The sequence below is a fragment of the Ostrea edulis genome, chromosome 1 (genome assembly GCF_947568905.1).
Source record: "Ostrea edulis chromosome 1, xbOstEdul1.1, whole genome shotgun sequence".
NCBI lineage: Eukaryota > Metazoa > Mollusca > Bivalvia > Ostreida > Ostreidae > Ostrea > Ostrea edulis.
The window spans coordinates 52,299,234-52,320,805 of record NC_079164.1 but is presented as its reverse complement, the minus strand read 5'-3'; the positions used below and the strand labels follow the sequence as shown (position 1 = coordinate 52,320,805).

General features: G+C 34.4%; 2 protein-coding genes across 2 annotated transcripts in view; one reads left to right on the top strand and one right to left on the bottom strand.

Moving 5' to 3' along the window:
- The window catches only part of LOC125650287 (cell cycle checkpoint control protein RAD9A-like), a 28,801-nt gene extending 12,816 nt beyond the window's left edge, over positions 1-15,985 (bottom strand). The window contains exons 1-9 of the mRNA XM_048878459.2: positions 15,892-15,985; positions 14,102-14,172; positions 11,665-11,811; positions 7,535-7,649; positions 7,292-7,391; positions 4,934-5,040; positions 4,602-4,708; positions 2,701-2,765; positions 1,620-1,757 (exon numbers count right to left, since the gene is read on the bottom strand). Of these exons, the coding sequence (XP_048734416.1) occupies positions 1,620-1,757; positions 2,701-2,765; positions 4,602-4,708; positions 4,934-5,040; positions 7,292-7,391; positions 7,535-7,649; positions 11,665-11,811; positions 14,102-14,172; positions 15,892-15,925 (884 nt within the window). The 5' untranslated portion in view covers positions 15,926-15,985. The remainder of the gene's footprint in view (positions 1-1,619; positions 1,758-2,700; positions 2,766-4,601; positions 4,709-4,933; positions 5,041-7,291; positions 7,392-7,534; positions 7,650-11,664; positions 11,812-14,101; positions 14,173-15,891) is intronic.
- A 186-nt stretch (positions 15,986-16,171) lies between these two features.
- On the top strand, positions 16,172-20,323 carry LOC125650427 (vacuolar protein sorting-associated protein 29). Its single transcript, XM_048878735.2, has 4 exons — positions 16,172-16,280; positions 16,518-16,709; positions 18,813-19,048; positions 19,815-20,323. Exons 1-4 carry the CDS (start codon positions 16,278-16,280, stop codon positions 19,930-19,932), a joined length of 549 nt encoding a protein of 182 aa, XP_048734692.1. The 5' UTR covers positions 16,172-16,277; the 3' UTR covers positions 19,933-20,323.
- Positions 20,324-21,572: the final 1,249 nt, after the last annotated feature.

The window sequence follows — 21,572 nt, the reverse complement described above, 5'->3', positions numbered from 1 at the left end:
GGGAAATTTTAGAAATTGACATTACTCCCAATATGTCCTTTTAAACTTTCAAATTTGTTATCATGATTTTTTTCATATATCAAATGCAAAAAAGTTATTATTTATTTCCATTACTAGTATTAAACTTTTTTTTGATCTGAATTGTTAGAAGACATGATTATGTGTCTATTTTATGTAATGATTGATTTGTGTTGCTTATGTTATGTTGATACCAACAGATAAATCAAGTTTAACTGAAAAAATTTGAAGTGCGAAAAGGTCATGTTTAGAACACTGTAGCTCAATAACAAGCATTGTGACCCCAGTTTTTCTTTTTAATTTCCTAATTCTCCTTCAATGTAGAAATCAACAAGAGGTACTGTGAACAATGCTCACTAAGAATACCCCCCGCTTACCCCAATCTCCCAAAGGGTGTTGTTAATAGGTATAAATTACCTCTTTCCTGAGTGTAAAAATATGGTATGCCTTTGTAGAAGGAAATGGAAGATATAGTCCGAACACAAATCCATGGTATAAACCTATAATTTTGACCTTGAGATCAGAGGTCAAGGTCATAAAGAGGTCATGAATGTACATGACACATAGTCTCATGGTGATACACCCATGTCTAATGGTATGACTATGTCAAAACCCTATAATCAATTTTGACCTTGAGGTCAAAGTTCAACGTCATATAGAGGTCATGAAGGTACCCGACACATCGTCTCATGGTGATACACTCATGTGTCAAATATGGTATGCCTATGTAATAGAACAAAGAAGTCATGGCCCTGACACGAATCCATTGTAAAAACCTTTAATTTTGACCTTGAGGTCAAGGTCATATGGAGGACATGAAGGTGCCTAACACATCATCTCATGGTGATACACTCATGTGTCAAATATGGTATGCCTATGTCAAAGAACAAAGAAGTTATGTCCCAGACACGAATGCATTTTAAAAAACCTTTAATTTTGACCTAGAGGTCAAGGGTCAAGGTCATATGGAGGTCATGAAGGTACTATACACATCGTCTCATGGTGATCCACCTGTGTGCCAAATATGGTATGCCTATGTCAAAGAACAAAGAAGTTATGGCCCGGACACGAATCTGCACAGACAGACGGACAGACAGACAGTGATTCCTATATACCCCCCTGAACTTCGTTCAGGGGGTATAAAAATACACTTCCCAAAAAACTGACATTACTCCAAATCTCAGGTGCGAACGTCTTTAAAGAGGAAGAACAAACTTGAATCTCCTTCATCCAGTGGTACTTTGTTCCGAGTTCGTTCATAATCAACCCCATACTGCTTTGTTCTAGGTTTGTTTGTATTTAACACAATGGTACTTTGGTTTCAACTTTGTTGATAATCGGCTGTGCATTTTCTGCTAACAAGAGCTATAGCTCATTCAATAAAATTGCTTTCCACACTTTTAGCTCAATACAGTCTAAAGTGAAAATTTCTGGTGAAAATGTTTTACATGAGCATTTGACCCTTTCTATCAAATGGAGAGAGAGATGGATGGGCAGGAAAATTTGTATGTCTCCAAATCTTTAATTCTGGGGACTAATTATAAAAGAATGGAGGGGGGAGAACAACAATGATGTTAAAGAGAATACTAAAGTAAACTGACCTGGCTGCTCGACTATAGAAGGTCTGCTGTGTTGTATGATCAACAGGATTCCCATTTTGGCTGTGAGACTCGGCTAATGTTGCCAAAACAAAGTTAGCTTCAAAGGCACTGTCAGCGTCAATGCTGAATACAACCGGTCTGAAATATCAAACGAGGGAACAATACATGTACACCTCAAATAGTAAATACAAACCAGGCTCTAAAATTCTCTCAAGAAACAAGATACAGTTACTGATTGCCTTTGGGTACAACAGCAGTTTTTGAACGAATCTGTTGCCTGAAGTCACAGGGTCAAACAAATGTTCAGTTGTGCTCAAAATTTTTTTGGACTGCTTGTTTCATAGTCATACGAATTACATAACCAATGAAATTAAGGCAATCGGTCAACAGGTCAATCTAGGGCAATAGATCTAGAGACTGTTGACCAGCAGCAAGATTTTGAGCACAACTGAACAGAGCACTATAACTGTGTAGATACTGGCAGCAAGATTGAACTGGAAGATACTGGTTCAATACTTATTTCACTGGTCCTGACATATCATGCATTTATTACTTAAAACTTGTCAACTTCAATTTTTTTTTTATGTCAATTCAAATTTGAAAGGGTGTGGAAAGGACTACATTTTGTGGTGGTGAATTGTTTTAAAGTCAAAAAGCTCTAAATCTGCCCAATTTTATTGTTTCTGATCTATCCAATACACCATCAACATTTACACTCCTTAACATGTATTTCAATTTTGTAACTTTTGAACTAGTAGAGACTTGAAACTAATTCAAATGTTCTAAATTCATTAATTTGGTTGACATGTTTTTTCAAACAAAACACTGATTCTAAACATGGGCCAAATCGTTCACCTGAGTCACCTTGGCCCATATTTAAAGATTTTTCCCTACATATTTGGCATCTTGTTAAGTACTACCAACTGATTTCCCTGTCATTGACATTGAAAATGAAACATAACTGATGTGGAAAAGATCTATTGAACGTAGAAGGTATATATATCATATAAGACACATCTACAGATGTAAGTTACATAAAACACATTGTTCTTTCTGTGAAATTGTAATACACAGTAGTTACCTTCCTGATGATTCAAATTTGATGTTGAGTGGCATTGCTGTAATTTCTGCAAAAGCGAGGACTGCCTGTCAGAATCAAAAGTAACACAAGTTGAACAAGATTGATTGTTTTGCTGTTTTCCGCCACACTCAACAATTTTTCAGTTATCTGGTGGCACCCAGTTTTTAGTGGTGGAAGAGAGAACCCAGATACAATGTACCTGGGAAGAGACCACCGACCTTCCAAAAGTAAACTGGGAAACTATCTCACTTACCGGCACGAGCGGGATTCGAACCCGCGCCGACCATAGGTGAGAGGCCGTGTGATTTTGAGCGCAATGCTCTAACCACTGGGCCCTAGTTGAACAAGAAATGCTTGGGAAACATATATGCCCCCCATGGTGCAAAATTGAAAAGGGTTATACACATCCATCATTTAATTGATAGTAGTGCAAAACTAATTCAAGATATTGAGCACACAATATCTTCTTATGTCCAGAGTGGATTGACCATATATGACCTAAAAATCAATAGGGGTCATCTACTCCTTATGCTGTACCAGTGTACCAAGTTTAGTGTCAATCAAGCAAACGATTCTTAAAATATATATGATATATTACTAAGTCCAGTTTAACCCTTGCCCTTTGACCATATGAACCCAAATTTTATAAGGGTCATCTACTCCTGAAGATGTACCAGTCTACCAAATCTGTCAAGCAAAGGGGTCTCAAGATATTGAATGGACAATGTATTCCTATATCCAGTTTGACCCTTGACCATGTGACTTCAAAATCAATAGGGGTCATCTACTCCTTAAGATGTACCAGTGTACCAAGTTTGATATCTGTCTAGCAAAGGGTTATCAAAATATTGTGCAAACAGTATTTTACTATGTCCAGTTTGACTCTTAACCTTTGACCATGTGACCTCAAAATCAATAGGGTTCATCTACTTAAGATGTGCCAGTGTACCAAGTTTTTTTAATATCTGTTAAGCAAAGAGTTCTCAAGATATTGAGCAGACAGTATCTTCCTATGTTCAGTTTGACCCTTAACCTCAAAATCAATAGCTGTCATCTACTCCTTATGATGCACCAGTGTACCAAGTTTGATGTCTGTCAAGCAAAGGGTTCTCAGGATATTGAGCGGACAGTATATTCCTATGTCCAGTTTGACCCTTGACCATATGACTTCTAATCAATAGTGGTCACCTTCTCCTGAAGATGTACCAGTGAACCATGTTTGATGTCTGTCAAGCAAAGGGTTCTCTAAACATTGAGTTGTCAATATATTCCTATGTCCAGTTTGACCCTTGAGCTTTGACAATGTGACCTCAAAATCAATAGGGATCATCTACTCCTCACAATGTATCAGTGTACCAAATTTAATGTCTGTCAAGGAAAGTTTTCTCAAGATATTGAGGGGGCAGAGTACATTGACCCTTGACCTTTTGACCTGAAAACGAATAAGGGTCCTCTTCTACTTGTAACCAACCCACATATGAAATATCATTACAATGAAGTGAATGGTTTTCAAGATATTGAGCGGACAACATGTGGTCTACCGACCGACATACCGTAGGAGCAAAGCAATATGCCCCTCTTTTGTGGGGGGGGGGGGGGGGGGAGGGGGGGGGGGGGGAGGGGGGGCATAAAAATTCTCTGACTCGGATTCTGATGATTATTCTTGAAGTACATATCTACTCGATATTACAGTAAAACATGGTTATAGCAAACCTCCAAGGCCAGTAAAAAACAGTTAGTTGTAACCAAATTTCATTATATCCAATAAAATTTTCATTATTTTCCTCTCATAGTGCAATAAATATTACTTTGCAATAAGCATAAATGCATTATAGGTGTTTCCATCATAAGCTTGTTTAACTGCAGTTAATAGTGCTCAATTTAACAGCTGAACACCTTACCCTGAATTCTTTCAAACAGAATGTGATATCTGTGTCCACTCCTATCTGACAATTATCAAATTCATCCGGATCCAAATTTAAGACAGTGTGAACAACTTTTGTAGGGTCTAAAATGAAAATGGACTTCATCACAACTAATTCACCAACAATTATACAATTTTCACTGTCAAATTTGCTTGACTAAGATGTAAAGATAAAGGTGTGATAATAGCCCCTATAGCAGTATTTCTACCAAGTTTTACTGTTACAGTAATTCTTACAAGTTTAATACAGCATATTAGTTGGCAGCAATCTAAATTTCATTTTTGGTCCTTCATACACAAATATATAACCTGGTTCATCATCCACATAATTCTTTAATGAAATCTTTTCAGGGGAGACAATCAATGTAATCTCTTCCTGGTTGGACTGGAAGTTCACCACTGTATCACAGAGTAGTCTAAAAGTAGAGTAAAACACTTCTTTTTTTAATTGTACCTACAAATTTTAAAACACAAGCTGAATTTATGCAACTTGGGATATATTACCATGTCTGTTTTAGAGTTAGCACATTTTGATAGTTCCTGGTTGTTACAAAAAATGTAAAGTCACCTCTAATGTATAACTAAATGGACATCATTGAAGCAAAGAAGGAGAGAAAATCTTGGAACAATCTGGTATTGAACCCGGGACTCTTGCCTTACTGAGCTACCCAGGCTAATATACAAAGAATGGTAATATCAGTACAATATATTTAAACCTATTTCAGAAATTGTACAAGAACTCTTCATACTGAGGAGATGAAAAAATAATTTTTTTAAAAATGTCAGAAATGTCATTTATATCGTTAAGGAATATTTTGTGATTTTAGTATTAGTGGCTTTATACAATACACGTATTCTTCAGAGAACATTTGACATATCAATACTTCAGAGAATATAAAGACTTGTGAACACTGGGCTTTATACATAGTCAGTAGTTACATTACCTGGGCTTTATACATAGTCAGTAGTTACATTACCTGGGCTTTATACATAGTCAGTAGTTACATTACCCAGGCTTTATACATAGTCAGTATAGTTACATTACCTGGGCTTTATACATAGTCAGTAGTTACATTACCTGGGCTTTATACATAGTCAGTAGTTACATTACCCAGGCTTTATACATAGTCAGTATAGTTACATTATCTGGGCTTTACACATAGTCAGTAGTTACATTACCTGGGCTTTATACATAGTATAGTTACACTACCTGGGCTTTATACATAGTCAGTAGATACATTACCCGGGCTTTATACATAGTATAGTTACATTACCTGGGCTTTATACATAGTCAGTACTTACATTACCTGGGCTTTATACATAGTATAGTTACATTACCCGGCTTTATACATAGTCAGTACAGTTACATTACCTGGGCTTTATACATAGTCAGTAGTTACATTACCCGGGCTTTATACATAGTATAGTTACACTACCTGGGCTTTATACATAGTATAGTTACATTATCTGGGCTTTATACATAGTCAGTAGTTACATTACCTGGGCTTTTATACATAGTATAGTTACACTACCTGGGCTTTATACATAGTCAGTATAGTTACATTACCCGGGCTTTATACCTAGTCTGTATATTTACATTACCTGGGCTTTATACATAGTCAGTAGTTACATTACCCAGGCTTTATACATAGTCAGTAGATACATTACCCGGGCTTTATACATAGTATAGTTACACTACCTGGGCTTTATACATAGTATAGTTACATTACCCGGGCTTTATACATAGTCAGTAGTTACATTACCCGGGCTATATACATAGTCAGTATACTTACACTACAGGGGCTTTATACATAGTCAGTATAGTTATAATACCCGGGCTTTATACATAATATAGTTAAACTACCCGGGCTTTATACATAGTATAGTTACATTATCCGGGCTTTATACATAGTCAGTAGTTACATCACCTGGGCTTTATACATAGTCAGTAGTTACATTACCCAGGCTTTATACATAGTATAGTTACATTACCTGGGCTTTATACATAGTCAGTAGTTACATTACCCGGGCTTTATACATAGTCAGTAGATACATTACCCGGGCTTTATACATAGTATAGTTACATTATCCGGGCTTTATACATAGTATAGTTACACTACCTGGGCTTTATACATAGTCAGTAGTTACATTACCCGGGCTTTATATATAGTATAGTTATATTACCTGGGCTTTATACATAGTCAGTAGTTACATTACCCGGGCTTTATACATAGTCAGTATAGTTACACTACAGGGGCTTTATACAGTCAGTATAGTTATACTACCCGGGCTTTATACATAGTATAGTTACACTACCCGGGCTTTATACATAGTATAGTTACATTATCTGGGCTTTATACATAGTCGGTAGTTACATCACCTGGGCTTTATACATAGTCAGTAGTTACATTACCCGGGCTTTATACATAGTCAGTAGATACACTACCTGGGCTTTATACATAGTATAGTTACACTACCTGGGCTTTATACATAGTATAGTTACACTACCCGGGCTTTATACATAGTATAGTTACATTACCCAGGCTTTATACATAGTATAGTTACACTACCCGGGCTTTATACATAGTATAGTTACACTACCCGGGCTTTATACATAGTATAGTTACACTACCCAGGCTTTATTCATAGTCAGTATAGTTACATTACCTGGGCTGTGCAGTCAGCTGATTTGGACACATGTCTTTTGAAAACACAGCTTGCAATGTTTCACATTCTATGAAAGCTAAATTGTGTGTCTTCACAATTCCTGAAACAGTGTATTTTCATTACTTTATTAAATACAAAATATGAAGAGCAAGGTTAAATACACATATGTGTATTTATGCAGCTGTAGATCTACAGATAACAAGTATTTCAGACTATATGTATTTTATACAACAGAACACTTACCATGTTTGCAGTACAATTTGAAGATGAGTCTTGCCTTTTGCATGTTTAGAGTAATTTGGCATTTCTCTACAGTCTTTTCCACATTGGACATGGACTTAAAAACAGTCAAACATGACTGAAATTGAAGAGCAATTTATTAAACAAAACAGTTCTCTATAGTTCACATTTTATGAATCTGAGGACCAAATGAAAATAGTTTCTTGGTTGGTGGTGTGATATTTGATAGACTGTTTGAGGTACACCTACGAAAGTGGCATGATTACAAATGACCCACGAGTCACTAACCTCAAATAGTCACCTAAGTATCAAACAACAAAAACAATTAGCATAAAGTAGTGAGGTAAGAGGCAAGTTTTTGGACATTTTTGTTTCCGAATGCTCAATTATACGATCAACACCGCTCCTCTTTGGAAGTTACAGCTCAATCTACAATGTTTATGAACAAAATGTTTGAACAGAAAACAGATTATCAATTATGATTTTTAAACTGACATGGGTTAGATTTTATGAAATCTGTTTTACAGATGTTCTTAGAAAATACATAATGTTTGTTTTTACATTTTAATATTTATTCGGCTGATTTCCCACTCGTTTCGCAAGACAAACTGGATCAAAAAGTCATGTGATAAAAAAGAACCAGGTTGTCACCCGGATTTCTGAAACAAGTGCACCCACTGACTCCGAGTCAAGACACACCATCTGGTCATAAGCAACCTTTGTACAGATTATGTGTTCCCAATGTTTGCCCACTACAATGTTGTGGTCTACAATTTTCTAAATTTTTCCACACGTAACTTTGACCTTGTCTAAACTAGAACTGTCCTAGCAGGACTTATACCCCAACAGGGCAAACTGGGTGGTGGGAAATAGTGAATTTGTGCTCACTGAAGAATAAACACATCCTTTTAACATGAAGATTGTTGAGAGCGATTAATGGAAATGCAAGACTATATATTCTGCAGTAGTGTGTTATTCAGAATATTGATGATCTTTTTACTACAATTCCTGAATAATATTACATGCATAACTACTATTCAGCAAACATGAGCCAGAAAACAACAGTTTTTATTAACAAATTATCCACAGACAGATGAGCAGACAGACAAACAAATGGACTGATGATTCCACTATACCCTCTCCTAAAATAATGCAGAAGTCTCTGAAAGATCAGATCATTACAAAATCTAAAAGAAAATGTCTAAGTCAATGAAGTTGAAAAAAACACCTGTAAATGAAAATATATCCATAATTTCCTTAAATGCTGTTGAATTTTAATAAAAATGACAGGAGCACTTCAGTATATACATAATATGTACACAAAGTTTGAATCAAATCTGTTCATTGGTTTTTAAAATATACTCTGAAACTGACAACACCCCCTAAAAATGGAAGAAAAATATCCATAACTTCCTTGAATATTAAAATATCTCAATCAAAATAGCACAGACGGACAGATGAACAGACGGAAACAAGGTGATTCCAGTATTACAATATACCCCCAAAACTTCATTTGCGGGGGCACAATGAAGGTAATACTTATTGTCTTATCATAAGCAGTCTTAATGCCAGTATGAGTTTCTAGTACCTCTCCATTACAAAGTTGTGACCAGAGCTAGTATTTCTAATTTGTTTTACTAGTGACCTCAATCTTGGGGGTACCTGTAAAGTGCGAAACGAAATCGAAACGAAACGAAATCTACCGAAACGAAATCTATCGAAACGAAACAGATTGTATGACCGAACTCTTTTAATTATAATAATTAAAAATGGTATCTTAGGCCCCTGTGAAAGTTACCACATATAAATAAAATTCGCCTCCCCTTTGATGTAGGCTTTCGGCTTGACTGTTACAAAGTTTTAAAAGTTGGAAAAGGGGGAGTAAGCACAAAGTACATATCCGTAGTTGATTAAATGCCATGTACAATTAGTTTCGGATCCATACATTTCAGAACCGAGGGTTACAGTCTCAGAGATCTGGGGAAACACACTATACGAGGGGTGGGGTCGCCGACGTTGGATCCGCCTTTGGGCATAGATACATTGTTTGAAGAAGCTGGTGTCTGAGAAAATTGAAAGCAGGAAGAGCTCTTAACCTCTTATTTTATCTCTAACTGCTGAGGTGCGAGTACTTTCAATAATGGAAAAACTCTATACATTTGGGATGTTGCTAAGACGGGGAATTGAAAACGGGACGGAAAACGGATTTTTTTTAATGCAATGATATTAGGAGGAGGTCGGCATTTTGTAAACTGAAAAGGCTTATGAACAAGGGGATTTTAAGCAGAAATCACAAAGAGAACGGGAGGACATATTCAGAATCCACCGTTTGATATACTACATACAAATACACAATATCCACATGTATACATATATTTGTCTTTAGAGGAAAAAATACTGAAACATGTATTTATGCCCAAAATCGGATTCAACGCCGACGACCCCATCCTTCGTTTAGTGTGTTTCCCCAGACCTCTGACCTGTAACCTTCTGTTCTGAAATTTATGGATCCGAAGCTAATTGCACATGGTATTTATGTACTTTGTGCTTACCCCTCCCCCCTTTTCCAACTCTTAAAACTTCGTATCAGTCAAGCCGAAAGCCTACATCAAAGGGGAGGTGAATTTTATTTATATGTGTAAACTTTAACAGGGGCATAAGATACCATTTCCAATTATTATAATTAAAAGAGTTTGATCATACAATCTGTTTCGTTTCGTTTCAGTAGGTTTCGTTTCGTTTCGGTGGGTTTCGTTTCATTTCGGTAGATTTCGTTTCGTTTCGGTAGATTTCGTTTCGTTTCGGTAGATTTCGTTTCGATTTCGTTTCGCACTTTACAGTTACCCCAATCTTGGTCAAATGACCTTAGGTCAGGGTTATGACACATTATCTAGCCATAAGCAAGCTTTGCAACACGTCAAGTGGGAAGGAAGGTGAGAAGTCAGACAGATTGCACAGACTAGTGATCCCTACATATCATCCGAACTTATTCATCCAAACCAGTAATAATGTAGTTTGTCTGCTAGGAGTGCAAAAGATGTACAGAGATAAAGCATTTTTCAGTACAAGCCATGTTATGTTGCCCAACATTCTGGGTCAGAATTTTGGTTGAGTACTCTATGCTCATTTTTAACTGTGCAATTAGTTTGTCTGCTATATGGTCAGGAATAAAAAACCACACTGACTTCACAAACCTATTTAGCGCCACCCTACACTATAGGGGGATGTTTACACATTAATCTGACACATTGTGTCGTTATGGTTATGAAGATTTGTAAGAATTTCCTTACATATCCTATGTAGAATTCTAAACCTTTATAGCTGTCCTGCTCAAGCCCCAGATCTGTAATTTATTCGGATTCCCAAATCCAAAACAGTGGGGAACTTTTGTAGTTATATAGGGAGAGTTAATATATTTCTACTTTTGAACATCACAGAAAATTTACAAGTCTCTAGGTTTTCAGGAATTTTATATTTGTACTTATAAATTACAAACAAGCTAAGCCAAAACATATATATCAACCCAAGCATCCATTTTTCATTATTTTTATTATTACTTTTTTTTGTGCATCAAGCATCCTGACAGAAGTATGGTATTCCAACCCCTACTGTAAACCCACCCTGGCACTGGGAGTCATGGTGGAAGAAACTTGAATATACATGTATACACTTCATGAAGATTCTTACATATTACTTTGACACATTGCACTCCTATTGTTCTTAAGAAGATTCTTAAAGAATTGTCCTATATGTTCCTATGGATTTTTTTTTACCTTTAATGAGGCAACATCCTGGCCCAAATGCTTATGATTTGATCAAGCTTAAATCTTTATTATATAAGAAAGTCTTCATTAAAAAAAATCTTGGCTTTTCTTGTGCAGCAGTTCTTCACAATATATATTTTTAAACATCCAACTCTAATTTCACTTTCTTAATTATCTCTCTGTTGAAAGTTTTGATTTAAATTGGAACAGTGGTTTTGAAGAAGTTAAATATGTGAAAAGTTTACACCAACACAACAACAGACAAATTCTGACCAAGTGAGCTAATCAGTCATGTGTAGATTTGGCTAACGTCATCTAAATTTATGTCTGATGGGAGAAATATGTGTAGGTACAATTTTGATCACAAACCCTCATAGCAATTTTGCATCTGATGACATCCTCACTATCTTGAGATGATGTTTCTGGTGAGCCGTCATCATAGTTCTGGAAAAAGGTTGGAGAAAACAGGAAACAAGCATAGGCTGACCTTGATGAGTTGACAGTCCTTAAAGCTAACTAAAATAAATGGGGAAAAAGAAAAGGAAATGAATTACATCTAAATGCATAGAAACCAACAATGATGAGATTCAATATTCTTTTACCCTATCGAGTCTATTGTACACATTGCATGATGCACTACATTTTAAAAAAAAATCATATATCAGAAAAACATCCTACAAAATAGCAAGAGTTGTTCTTGAATGAGAATTACTAGCCTCTGTCTTCAAATTTGAAATCATTAACACTGGTTAACTGTTGAATATCAGTTTAAGACTGCAACATACTTACTACCTCAAATCTGAGGACAGAGCTAATAATTATTATTCTATCCCCTACTTTCCTTAGATCCACCATTCAAAAATTGTTAATTTTCTGAATATGATCCAATTTGTCCGAGACTGAAGTATTTTCAACCACATAAATAATTAGTGGAAATGAAATCTGTATACCTTAATACTAATCACTTTGCTCATGCGGTAACTTTTAGCTTGGATCCATCGTTTTCCTCATGATATGAAGAACTTTATGATTTTATGGGATTTCAGTTCAATTCATTGTAAAATTCTGTATCTATGGGGACAATGGCTCTATCCTGAATGTCACAAACTTGAATTAATTGTACCGAAGGATGTCATCATTGTGTCTATATTTTCCCAAATTTTTGCAGGTTTTCTGGACTTGTTCAAGAACATTACCAACATTTCCCAACATTAAACCTTTCATTGTATGACCCTATTACAAAGGATCTAATACTCATCATTCTGATAATTCTACTATTGTAATAGTATGATGTACACATATTTTCAGAATCAACGAACACAGCACCATTTGTTTAAAAAAGAATAAAAATGTTCAAATTTTTCATAATTTTGCATTCGTTTTACCAATTAACTTCTTCATTTCATATATATGTGAAGTTTCAGGACTCGGGAACCATGAATACGGAAATGACAGTCATGCAAAACAGCCATGCTGTGCAGTATCTATATGTAACTACGTGATACAAGTTTACGTAAGTTACATTCGTTTATAGGGTGCATCGCGATTCATACCATTCAATTCAATGCACTGATTACAAATTCCAGATTGGAGTGCAATTCATACCAACAGAATATGGCCTGCCAGATAATAGGCAGTGTATCTTTACATAACATTTCTGTCAGTGCTGGAGTGAAATCAACATCGCAGATAATGACAGTTAATATGACTGACAGTAGTGAATCAATAAAGGAGAGGTTTTCAGTGACCCCCAAATAATATAATTGTTGAATTTTGAAATATATAAATGAAAATAATAACATACATTTCAGATTGATTATAGATTTGTTTAATAATGCCAAAAAAAGTATGATGCACATTAATAGAAATTTTTTTAATATACTGTCAATGTTTTCTTTATTCTATGCAGTTATATGATGAATAAAAATTATAACATATCATTATATGAAACTTAAATAAGTATGCTACTCATTATAAATGTTAATTTTTGCACTGTCCTTAGATAAAAAGACCACACATGAATCAAATTGAAAAAACTGAATCATGCTGTTCTGAATCGAAACCAAACCGAATTGAGCTAACCAAGAATAGTCCTAGTTCTATTCATTTAAAATCAAATCTTGCATGCATAAAATGAACTAACTATTCAGTGATTTTGGTAGAATATGATAAAATCTTTGAAAAAATAGCATCTTTGCTTTTTATGATTTAAGTATATATAAGAATCAAGCAGCTCATATATTTGGCTTTGTAAAATTCAATTGGAAAAATCTTTTTTATACATACATGTACATGTATTTCATTTGTTACGTACAAAAAGAAAATACATAGCCATCTAGGCCAATTTTGTTCATAATAAAATAAAATGTTAGCAAGATTCAAAATTCAATCTAAAACAAATTCTAGCCATCTTTTATTACCATCATTAAAAAGAATACTAATTATATGATTACTAAACAAAAAACTACAAGTTCATTAATCCAATATTTCTGTTAATCTGATTTCTTTTTTACAAATGAGAACCCCTTGTATTCTATGATCACTTGAGGACATGGTCTGAATAAACACAAATGAGTGAAAAAATAACAGACATACGATTTAGAAGATGAACTGATCGTTCGAGAAAAAGACAGGTACTGTCTGGTAGGTAAACTACATTATTTTATCATTGTTACAATAAATACATTTGTAAATCAGCTTCAATAGACCCACTCAATGAATTTATGCCCACGATGTAAACTCTATATTTACACAAATGTGTAAACAGAAAAAGATTTGAACAAGTAAATATTTCAATAATACATACCCCATGAGGAAGAGGTTCTATATATAATTCTTCTCCAATTTTTGCCAACGAATGAATTGCTCTTCCAAACACTAAAAGTATAGAGTAAAAAACATTGAGATGAAAGAGGAAAATATGATCTAAATAATGCTGGTTTTAAAAAATGAAGTACTAGTGACAAAACAAACAATGCAATTATATAAAGTTGGAATGGCAGTACACTAAAGTTTAATGCAATAATAATCAATTTTAATGAAGTGGTTTAGGATTATTCCTTGACTAAAGCCTTCGAGTAATCAATTATTTAAATCAGAGTAAAGTTGACATTCTGGTCTAGTTTGTTGCATTTTCTCCTATACATGTTCATATTTTTTAACATGTAATAATGAATATTAAAGAACAAAGTGCAGACATATCATATACATATATTGAGAATATACATAATACAAACTGACATCTATTTCATTTATACAAATGTTGTACTAAGCAGATTAAATTATGCATAAATTACATAGATTCTATTTGTAGCTTGTAGGTAAAATAAGTTTGTTAAAGAAAGAACTTGGTTTCGACACTTCTTCTTCTTCCTGTATGGTACTTTACCACTTAAAGTGTATTTTCGTACCGTGTGGTGCAAGGACGTCTTATGTGATTAATATAAATATTTACAAGTGCATTTAAAAGTTTAAAATCCAGGATATCTATCGTCAGATACTGATGGACTGAATCTGGCACTTGAAGCTGTCTAAAGATGTTGCCTTGACAGCCTCAGTTGGAAAAGAGTTCTAAATCCTAATCTTATCTGGGAAAAACGATTTCTAATATACTGTAGTCCTGGCATACGGCACAAGGAAGGACTGGAGAGACTTGGACTTGGAGAAATGGTTGGTATCAGGAGTGTAGATGAAATGTCAATCAGCTGCTACACAATCCGGTACATCATGATAGTCCTGGCATGGCCTGGGCTCTACGCTCCTGTAGTAAGGGCCAGTTGAGTTGTTGGATAATATTAGAGACACTGGTGGTTGTCCTAAAATCGTTCATTACCATTCCAGCAGCTCTCCTCATAGTCCGAAATATCTAACGTTTTCCTGGCTTTTTTATGATTTCGATATTTACCCACAGGGACTCGGTTGTCAGATATTGAAGTTTTGTATTATTTGTTCCCGAATAATAAATTGAAGTTTTGCATGATTTGTGTCCGAATAATAAATTATATAAATAAAATCCACCACCAAAATCCGCCTTTTTAGAGGTTTTCAAAAAGGTGTATTTTAAAACCTCTAAAAAGGCGGATTTTGGTGGTGGATTTTATTTATATAATTTATTATTCGGACACAAATCATGCAAAACTTCAATTTATTATTCAGGAACAAATAATACAAAACTTCAATATCTGACAACCGAGTCCCTGTGTATTTACCATGGCACAGTAAATGTCAAATTCATAAAAAGGCCAGGAAAACGTCAGATATTTCGGACTACTCTCCTCAGTACAATCTCAAGCTTGTTGATATTTTCCATTTGATACTTTCCATAAGTAAACTCTAATACCCATTACTACATAATGTATTAAGAATATTCATACAATTTTGTCACACAGTCTTACTTTCAGATCACCAGTATATATACTAAACAATTTACAGACTGATCATCAATCTGATCAGGATCATCTGCAATATACCACATACATATACCATTACTGCACTGGGCATTCGATCCACAGGCGCAGGCCTCTGTGTTAGCTTTAATGCTGCAATTCAATAGAATTAGACAAAATCGTTGTGATTATTCAAATATTTTCAAAGTACCTTTGATATTTACACCTGGAATGACACATTTCATTTTGACTTGGGTTACTCCAAATTTCGCGGAAAAATGTAAATACAACTAATTCCAAAATATATAAATTGATATTTCCGGATAAAAACGAAATTAACCAACTTGTGGCTACTGCAAATCATGTGTACCTCAATTTATTAGTTTTATTAAAAAAAATCTTTTATATGGAAGAATTGAAGGATTATAATATTGACCCAAGCGCACTAATACTATTTCTTTCTAAGTGATAAAAAACAAATAAACCAACAACAAATTTATCCGTTAGTAATGTTTCAATACGTATAGGCTTTTCAAGTTGCAAACACCAGTTTGACACTGACGAAGTCAGGAGACCTTAGTTTCATTTCTAGATAAAATGGTAATAATTTCTTCATTTACGCAAATTATACTGTGTTTCAAAATGTAAATGGTTTAGGAATATGAGAGTGTGTGATATTTATGTTATCTAGTTCATGAGTACAATTTACTGTGGTGTTGATGAAGTTCAAACGAAGGGGGTGTGACTTTTGGCTGAGAAGCCTCAGAAGGTATATAATGTGGCCGGTTTTTAGTTCACTGTGTGCTTTATTTATTACACATTAATTTTTGATTTCAGTTGGTGTTAGTTCTTGGCGATCTACACATTCCCCATCGCTGTAACACTCTTCCAGCAAAGTTTAAGAAGTTGCTTGTTCCTGGAAAAATTCAGCATATATTATGTACAGGCAATCTGTGTACGAAAGAATCCTTTGACTACTTGAAAACGCTTGCCAGTGATGTTCATGTTGTTAGAGGAGATTTTGATGAGGTATTTTGTATACATTTCACCACCATTAATGCAGAAAAACCTTCACAACTCTAAAATGAATTAACGGACTGGAGCATGGAGCAAAATGAATAAATTCATTGTGTTGCATACACGTATGCCACTGTGATTTTATACCAGCATCAATAGGAAAATTGCTCAGTATAAACTCCAACATGGGTAAACCATGATACAATTAGTTGTTAAATTTGCCAGAAGTTTGAAATCACGTCATTCAGCAGACAGGTTGTACTCAATACATACAGTCTATCAAATATCATTAATCTGTCAGTCCAAATGTGCATTACACTTTTCTATGTCCACATCTCTTATTCATGAATGGGTAAAACAAATTTTAAATTGAAAAAGTAAGAAATGAAAATGTTATGCATATTACAGAGCAGTATTTGGTATCCCTTTCTGAAATTAGTTCACGAAATTGTGTTTTACCCTCTGTTGATCCACACACAAACTTGTTTTACCTACCCCTGCTAAAGAGAAACAAACATGGCCAACAAAGACAATCAACAATATATTGGATGATGATCCTAACATAATCTCATCTGTGTAGATGACACTGTTTATAAATTTCTCAATGAAGAAACTAAAGAAATGCTGCCCATGTTGAAACAATTGGAAATTTTTATATACTATGTAATGTCATTTTCCTTTTGACAGGTATTCTTCTTTTGATGAGTACCAGGCCTTAATATTAAGGCATCATCACTTTGTTTACAGTTTAGATTAAAAGGACATGCACACAAAGGAGAGTCCAATATTTACAATTAAAAAAAAACAAACAATGTAAAACAGTCTGCATGTCACTTATTCCATGCTTGTTTCCTCCAAAGAAGTCATGAGTTAGAATATGATACAGACACTGATTAAGGTTGTAAAGAAAAGATTAGGTATTAAACCGAAACAAAAATGTAAGATGTTTTAGTGTCGGAATGAAATTGAAAGACCTTTATAGATGTTGTCAGTCTGTCTCCTTTTCATAACATGATACATTACAATTTATGACATGACAAAATTGTTGTTTGTTTGACAGAAGTAGCTATGATCATGATGATACCAGATAAAATGTCTTCTTTTAATGATTCACATACCACCATCTGGTGCATTGTCATAAATGACTATTTACACATGCCAGACAGAATTAGTGTTGATCTTAAAGGTTCTAACCGTCAGAACAGTTGACTTGTGTTTTTGGTTTTGTTTTTACTCTTTGATTAGGTATTTTTAATGGCAATATAATAGATGCAGTAGATGGATTTACTGAGCAAGATTCAATTTTGAGGGAAAACATTGCTCTTTTATCAACTTTACTCTGTATATAAAGATAAAAATATATCTTTCTATAAGACACAATATATCTTGTTGAATGATCACTTTCTAATATTGAGTGTGCTAATGCTAATTTATAATGCAGTGTGTTGATTATACATTCAATTAAATGCTGAACTTATTTTAAAAACCTCAAAAGTGAGACAAATACCAATAAATCAACAAAAACAAATGTTTCTAACATCCTTATTCAATATCAATGTTAGGAAATGTACATTCTCTCTGCATTAGGAAATGTACATTCTTTCTGCATTAGGAAATGTACATTCTCTCTCTCTCTCTCTCTGCATTAGGAAATGTACATTCTTTCTGCATTAGGAAATTACATTCTCTCTGCATTAGGAAATGTACATTCTCTCTGCATTAGGAAATGTACATTCTTTCTGCATTAGGAAATTACATTCTCTCTGCATTAGGAAATGTACATTCTCTCTGCATTAGGAAATGTACATTCTCTCTGCATTAGGAAATGTACATTCTTTCTGCATTAGAAAATTACATTCTCTCTGCATTAGGAAATGTACATTCTCTCTGCATTAGGAAATGTACATTCTTTCTGCATTAGGAAATGTACATTCTTTTAGCATTAGGAGTGTAGATGAAATGTCAATCAGCTGATCTTTCTGCAATCTGGTTATCTGATTATAACTGTATATCTTATTATATACACATAAATGATGAGATGTGATTGAAAAGGTGATTTAGAAAACCTTAAAGAATGATTAACACATTGAAATATTTTTTTCAAAACTCTTTTAGAATCTGAACTATCCAGAGCAAAAGGTGGTTACTGTGGGCCAGTTTAGGATAGGACTCTGCCATGGACATCAGGTGGTTCCCTGGGGCGACACAGAGAGCCTTGCATTGGTTCAGCGGCAGTTGGATGTGGATATCCTCATCTCAGGACACACACATAAATTTGAAGCTTTTGAGCATGAAAACAAATTTTACATCAATCCTGGATCTGCAACAGGGGCATATAGTGCTCTAGACAGGTATGTTTCTTTTGTTTGCAGATTTATTTACTTCAATTTATCAAATTGTTTTAGGAATTTTTGAAGATAATTTTGGTTGTCAAATACAGACATGTAGCATTTGAATATTTCTCTCTGTGATATTTTATTAAGTTCACCATGAAATCCTTCAAAAGAAAATACAGGATATGTCACAAAATATTTCTTTATTATATCTAGCTTCAACTGGTCTTTAGAATTTTTCACTGTAGATATTTGAATGCATTAGGTCTGTAGATGTTTGAATTCCTACATTAGGCTCCTGTCCAATGCTGAAATTGTGATGATAAAAGATGTATCATTGTTTTACACAGATATATTCATCCAATTCTGACATAGTGCAGATTCAAGTTTGTAAAAAACATGGCCTCCAGGAATAGGTTGGGGCCACAATAGGGCTAAGGTTTTACATGCAAATATATATATATGGAAAGTCTTCAGATAAGGGCCATGGTGACTCAGGTGAGCGATGTGGCCCATGGGCCTCTTGTTAATTCATTATAGTCAGGGCTCTTTATGTCCAGGTATGGCTGTGTTATAAAAACATGGATGTTAGGGTGTAAAATTTCTGTTCCTTATAACTAAGAATTCTGTATAATTGAGTTCTTTATTGGTAGGTTTTACCATATTGTAGTTACTGTATTGCTGTATCATAATAATGTGCCCAGCTAGGTACATAATACATTTACTACATTTATGTTCTATTTCATTAAAATTACGGATTATATTGTATTGTGTTCTGTTTCAGTAATGTTACACCCTCCTTTGTTATCCTGGATATTCAGCAGTCAACTGTTGTGGCCTATGTATACAAACTGGTCCAAGATGATGTCAAAGTAGAAAGAATAGAGTACAAGAAGAACTGACATTGATTCAAAATGCAGTACTGTGACATTTTGATGTTTATGTGCAATAAGACTATGGAAAATGTTCTCTTCCTGGTATTGTGTGTATATAGAGCTGTAGACTCAAGTTTAGTAACCAATTCGAGTAATATTGATAGTGAACAAACTTTTTTAAAAGTTTGCATTCTCTATCTACATTAATGTTATTACTTAGATTTATCATTCCTAACAATTTCTAGAGTTTAGTTAATATTGCACTTTTTCAGAGTAGGAAAGTAAATTCAGGCCAGGACTGATGATGTATTAAGATCCTAAAATGAGATACAGTAAATGGAATCTGTTTGATGTGTGAAGTATGACCTCAATTCTTATATTATTCATTTATGTATCAAATAAATTAACATTGATTGACTTAGTTCTACTCTACTGATGTTCAACTGGAGTAGGAATACAAGCTCCGGGACTTAATATTTATTTATATACTGAGATATACTACCATATTCATCCTATTGAGTGCCATGGGCATTTAAAAAATTGGGAAAAGGGGGGTGGTTATTTAGAACTTTGTTTGGAAATATTTTTAGTAATATTTTGACTTTGAGAAATGTGAAATAGAAATTAAATTCTAAATGAGTTATTGTTACATGCTGTACTTTTGTTTATGATAATATGATACACTCAAGTCTTCTTTATTGATTTATTATATCAAATCGTCAAAACAACATGGTAAATACACAAAGATGTAGTAGTTATTACCGGTATAAGGTAGATTGTACTGTATTTAAATGGAAAGTCCTTAATTTTTAAGAGTTGAAAAAAGTCCCAGGGGGCAGTCATAGGGGATGGGGTGCTCATTAAGATGAATACGGTATACTAGTTTGTATTTTATAATCCCTCCCCTAGCAGATCTTAAATCATGAGTAAAGAAATGGGTCTCTTTTCTATTTGGCACTTAAAAGTTTTTATCCTGTGGGGATCCGGGTTAGAATAGATCCTCATTACCCCTTGCTTGTCGTAAGAGGCGACTAAATAGAGTGGTCCTTTGGATGAGACCGCAAAAACCGAGGTCCCATGTCACGATAAAGATCCCTCCCTGCTCAATGGCCATAAACGCCGAGCATAGGCCTAAATTTTGCAGCCCTTCACCGGCAGTGGTGACATCTCCATATGAGTGAAATATTCTCGAGAGGGACGTTAAACAATATTCAATCATGGGGCTTTTACGTAGTTTCAGACAGAGCAACAGATTTTTTCTGTTTAAAAAACACATAGTGCATTCACTAATTTTTTCCCTAAAAATGTTCAAAATAAACTTGGCTGCCTTTGTTGGGCTATTATCTATATCATAACATACTTTCTGTTGTTTTTGATAATACACATCAAAGTTTGCATTATTTAAATCCCGAATTGATATAGATTGATACTTTTTACTCGTTGCTTAGATTCTGGAGTGGGAGGGGGGTTAGGATTCAAAGAGAGCTATTTTCTGAACATGGCTGTCTTACAGGCTTTGACGAAATAACTAACTAAAGGTTATAGTACAAATAATGAGAAATCTATCGAAGTACTGTCTGGTGAGTTAAGGAGGAATGATGCAGAGAAATCGGATATGGATGGAAAGCAGACGATGTGTAGAATAAAATTTTGAATTTTAAGAGTTT

Coding starts and splice junctions, on each gene's coding strand:
- LOC125650427 (XM_048878735.2), top strand. Junction 16,710..18,812: donor TTAGAGGAGATTTTGATGAG/GTATTTTGTATA, acceptor AAACTCTTTTAG/AATCTGAACTATCCAGAGCA. Junction 19,049..19,814: donor GCATATAGTGCTCTAGACAG/GTATGTTTCTTT, acceptor GTTCTGTTTCAG/TAATGTTACACCCTCCTTTG.